At 43.8% G+C, this 5,159-nt stretch overlaps 1 protein-coding gene across 2 annotated transcripts; it reads left to right on the top strand.

Moving 5' to 3' along the window:
* The first annotated feature begins 351 nt into the window (after window positions 1-351).
* Window positions 352-4,447, top strand: LOC107757730 (nucleoside diphosphate kinase). Of its 2 annotated transcripts, XM_016575297.1 has the most exons (6): window positions 352-450; window positions 1,679-1,811; window positions 2,539-2,640; window positions 2,719-2,831; window positions 3,805-3,963; window positions 4,149-4,447. In XM_016575297.1, the coding sequence occupies exons 2-6, from the start codon at window positions 1,683-1,685 to the stop codon at window positions 4,264-4,266; spliced, it is 621 nt and encodes a 206-aa protein (XP_016430783.1). In that variant the 5' UTR covers window positions 352-450; window positions 1,679-1,682; the 3' UTR covers window positions 4,267-4,447. The 2 variants fall into 2 exon arrangements, with proteins under 2 accessions (XP_016430783.1, XP_016430784.1); XM_016575298.1 differs by lacking the exon at window positions 3,805-3,963 and having other exon boundaries at window positions 353-450; window positions 4,149-4,373.
* The last annotated feature ends 712 nt before the right edge of the window (window positions 4,448-5,159 follow it).

Consider the following 5,159-nt stretch of genomic DNA (forward strand, 5'->3'; position numbering starts at 1 on the left):
TTCAAATGCATTTTTTTCCATTTGCAATAAAAAGTTTTTTGTATTTTTTTTGCAAAATTCTCTGTAATTTCCTTGTCTTTGTATTAAATAAATCCTCAACTTACACCTTAGTTTTAGGAACGGTAAATATGCCTAAATATGGCAAATAGTTCATTTGTTTGACATTAGTTTAACGTTATATTGCCTATATTGAAATAGTGATTTTCAATCTGTAACCTGTCATTTATTCATTCATTTATTTATTTAGGAAACTCAGGAATTAATCTGTTCATTCAGAAACCGTGATTAAACAGCACAAGAGACTCGAGCTGTGATTGAGATATATTTATATAATGTTTGAGCATTCATCATAAGCCACGCCCCCAAAGGCCAGCCTTTATATGAGCTCCGCGCGCGGAGCGCCGTCTTCTCTCTTCCGTCCTCAGGATCCGCCAGTACTCCGTCTCACCTGTAAGTGTGTGTGTGTGTGTGAGAGAGAGAGAGAGACAGAGAGACAGACAGACAGACAGATTCATGCGTGTGTGTCTGTATTGCGCCGTCTTGTTCACGCAGGTTCCGTGTTTACCAGCAGTATGCAGACTAACGTAGGCACTTTCTCTTTTGAAGCAGTCCTCAAACATTCCTGCTGTACTTATACGGTCGTGCAACAGCCGTCGCTTTAACTAGTGAACACTTCTCTTTTGTCGTGTTAGCGCTGTCGCTGTATTCGCCGGTTGTGGACCACACACACACACACACACCTCAGGCCTAGATCGCAACAGCGCGACAGAATCGTGGTAAATCGTCGAAACGGACGCGGCGGCGGAAGCACGTGGCGCATATATGGCTGCCGCGCGGCTCTTCCGGCTCTCACGCGTTTGACGCGCTTCGATCTGGACCTGAACTTGGCTTGTATGTGAAGTTGGTGTTTTATGGTGAATACAGTGACCGCTCTCCTGCTATACTGGGCGAGACCGCGCGCCCCCTGCAGGTTGGCATCCGGAATCGAGGGCCACGTGACCGACTGGACACGTCAGGGAAGACATCCGGGAAATCTGGGGACGCTTGCTATGCAGTCTGTAGTGATGGGGACTCCGGCTCTTTAGGGATCCGGATCATTTGGCTCCGCTCGGCTCAGCTCCCAAACAGCTCTTTTATTTAGTTCCCCCTGTCTTTTATAATTCAGCCAAATGTGTCAGTGTTTTGTCCTGTGTCTGGTATGTGTGCACAAATATAAATAAATTATTCAAAGTAAACTAACCCAGACAGCAACATAGTGTTGGCCCAGATCCGGCCCACGTCTGGCCCATGTTAAATCCATGCGGGCCAGATGTGGGCCGAAACTGTCTGCTGTCTGGGAAACCATTTACACAAACAATATCTGGCTTTTAAATCCCTGAGAGACTAAGAACGTTATTGAACACATTCTGTATGTAGATTTTAATAGTTTAGCCGCAATCTTTGTATTGGCTGTCTTTAAGCCTTCTATCCGCGCAGTCCAGTATGGATGGACGTCTGCTTCATGTGTAGTGATATATGAGAGCGTAACCGTGATGACTGCTGCGTTCGGCCTGCTGTTGCTCAGTGCAGCATAAGTGTGGGCCTTATTAACCTCATCTGTGCTGCAGACATCTTCAAGTGCTTCATGCACACCTAATGTTTAATCAATACGATGAAAGTAAGTTTTCTTGTCTCTCAGAACTATGGCTGCCAAAACCGAGCGCACCTTCATTGCCATTAAACCCGACGGTGTCCAGAGAGGCCTGATCGGAGACATCGTCAAGCGCTTCGAACAGAAGGGCTTCAGACTCGTGGCCATGAAGTTTCTTCAGGTTGGTTCACATCTGGAATGAAGATCACTGAATCACTTCATATTCCACGTTCAGTGCATTTCATCAGAAACCTGCCAAACTCTGTGTAATGTAATCTGTATATTAATTTAAACTATTTACTGATGATTTAAAGATGCTAAATAACATTCATAACAATTCCTGCAATTAAATGTATATTTTATGTAATTTACTAAAATTTAGAAATTTGACTTAATTAAACTTAATTTCTATTCATTTATACTCAAGATGCCATTATTATTATTATTAAATACCTGTAACAGTATTAAAGAAACCTGACATTGTAAACACTAATTAACAGTGCATTCTGTCACTAATGCATTTAACAGCTGGAGTCGCCAGTGTTTGCAAAGTTCATGGAATTAAATATTTCTTAGATATTCAAAGACTTGATGTAAAGGCTTTTGTGCCATGCTTTAGTTTGTGTCTTTGTGAAACATGAATAAATCATGTGCAGAGCAGATGGTCCTGACTGAAGTGTGTAGACCTGCTGCTCGTCTGTATCTGATGCAGTGTGTTCACAGGGATTGGGAAGCTTTGTGAGGTTCAGCCAGTGAATGTTAGGTTCAGTGTGGTGGCTAGGGGTATTGTTTTACAGCTGGATTGCGCTTCTGAATGAAGCAAGCCTTTTAAGGGGCAGCTTAAGAGGTTGCGTTCTGCTGAAATGATGCAGATGGCTAACGGTTTGATCACGGCTGTGATATGACAGGCGTCTGAGGACTTGCTGAAGCAGCACTACATTGACCTGAAGGACCGGCCTTTCTATCCTGGACTGGTCAAGTACATGAGCTCTGGGCCGGTCGCCGCAATGGTAAGTGCTCTTCATCAGCTACGGCAAACTGTCTACCATGCGGGCCCAATTGATTTTTAAAGTACACTTTCTCATTAGGTATGGGAGGGTCTGAATGTTGTGAAGACGGGAAGGGTGATGTTGGGAGAGACCAATCCTGCGGACTCCAAACCCGGCACCATCAGGGGCGACTTCTGCATTGAAGTGGGCAGGTGAGTGTGTGCGTGTGCTGCTTTTCCAGGACCTATGAACCCCGTTGAGTTGGCTAGCCAGGTAAAGTTTAGTTTGCACCAACCCTGGGTTTTAGGCACCATGAATGTTTCCCGTTTTATGACATCCTATGAGATTAATCCGATATCCTAGATACACAACGGTGTTAATTTCGTTGACGAATAATGTGTCGACTTTTTTTTTTTTTTTTTTCCATCGACGATGACTAACTAAAACTCTTTTTGAATGACAAACTATGATGTAAATCTATTGACATTTTCGTCAACTAATAAAAACGAGACTAAAATGTTAGGGAGGGACGATTTGGGAAGAGATTCATTCAGAACGAATCGGCTGCGTGGTTCGGAGGTTAGATGCGTACATATGAACCGGCGGGACATGAGCTAACATACACTTGCTGCACATCGCATAAAACATTAAAAAATGTCTATGTGGGAGTAAGAGAAGAGCAGACAAATAGATAAATCTGATGACGCAAGAGAACTCAATTCGGTCTGGTTTTCTGAGCGCAGACACTGAAGCGCACACACACAGAAAGCGCCTCTAGAATCTCTAAAACTAGACTAAAACTAAAAACAATTCAGGTGACCAAAATATGACTAAAACTAAATCAAAATTTGCTGTCAAAATGAACACCGATACACAACATAAACATAACGTTAAAACTTCTATCTGCACAAAAGGATGCAAATGCACGTGAACTTCAACTAAGTTAGGTGACAAATCCAGAGAGTGGATGTGCTCTTCCCAGAGCAGCGCGCCGTTACACGCGCAAGAAAAGCAGAACATCAGCGACTCAAACGCACCGGTGTTAGATTAATCTGCACACATGAACGTGACCGTGCTAGTCTGATGTGTAACTCTAACCGTGCGCTGAACAACGGGCAACTAAAGCACAGAGAATTCACTACATTCTGTGACAGCCCTGTTCTCATAATGTTATGTATATGACAGATTGGTGCTGTACAGAAGTGTTCATGATAAAGTGATTCCAGGCATCACTGTGGCCTTTCAAATCCTGCTTCACTTTATTCCCGGGGCTGGTCTAACGCTAACAAATCAGACCTCAGGTACCGGCCAAAATGCCACATTAACCAATCAGGAAAAAAGGAGGAATTATATATATATTTTTTTTTTTTGAAGCGAGAGTAATCATCGTTTTCTTGATCGGTTGTCGCTGTCATGTCCGAGTACTCGTGCCCATTTTTATCTGGTACCGCCATTAGGCCTCCAGTATGAACCATGAAGATGAGAAGGCGATAGCCAGATGACTGACCCTTTTTGTTTGTTTTCCCCAGGAACATCATCCATGGCAGTGACTCTGTGGACAGTGCAAATAAAGAGATCAGTTTGTGGTTCAAGCCTGAGGAGCTGGTGGCTTACAAGAGCTGTGCGCAAGACTGGATCTATGAGTAAAATGCAGACAAACTGTCAAAGCACTGAATCGATGCCTTTCTTCCCAGACCAGTTATCAGTAATGGACTTAAGATTGTTTGTTTGATCTTGTCTTTTCTGAAGCACTTGTTCAATAAATCAAGATGTCCCACATTTGTTTGAGTCATTTTAATACTTAATCATTAAAAGCACAGTGAATGTCCATGCTAGCTTGATGTTTGTTTATTTTTTATTCCCCCCATCCTTACATGCTATTACACTATGTGATGTTTTATTAACAAGTTTCGGGAGGAGCGCGCGCAGATAATTAACACGGCCAGTTCATCATCAGTAATTACACCATCTATCCAATCAGCACAAGAGAGAACCTCTATAAATAATCAAAGCAGCCTTACCTCCATTATCTCCTGTCTTTAGCATCCCTCCACCACCCCGACTCCTCACCTTCAGCCCGTTCCTACCCCAGCACGGGGAGGAACACTCGGGGGGAGCGTTCTGGGTCCGGGCTTAATCCCGAGCTCGGACCCCTCTCCCCGGACAGGGGGAGTACCCCGGGCTCGAGAGTAATTACCGAGCTCGGAGCCCTCTCCCCGGACAGCACGCCAAATACGCATAACCTTTATTCGGTTCATTATATGTAAGTGTGAACTCGTGAAACACTTGGCGAAACAACTAGGGTTGCCAGGCCTGCAAAACAAAACCAGCCCAATTGCTAATCAAACCTAGGCCAATCATGTTTTTTCACGTTTTCCCTTCCATTTAAATAAAGTCCCGGGGGAGCTTTAACCCGTGGGTTAAAAAAACGATTCCCAGCAACAGTGTTAAAGTAGCCCAACACTTGGCAATGCTGCCCAGAAAAGCGTCCACCTGAATGGACGTCATTACTCACCGTCGCGGGTTTTTTTTTTTTTTTT

This window comes from Sinocyclocheilus rhinocerous, unplaced genomic scaffold, assembly GCF_001515625.1.
Source record: "Sinocyclocheilus rhinocerous isolate Xijiao unplaced genomic scaffold, SAMN03320098_v1.1 scaffold2398, whole genome shotgun sequence".
Taxonomy (NCBI): Eukaryota; Metazoa; Chordata; class Actinopteri; order Cypriniformes; family Cyprinidae; genus Sinocyclocheilus; species Sinocyclocheilus rhinocerous.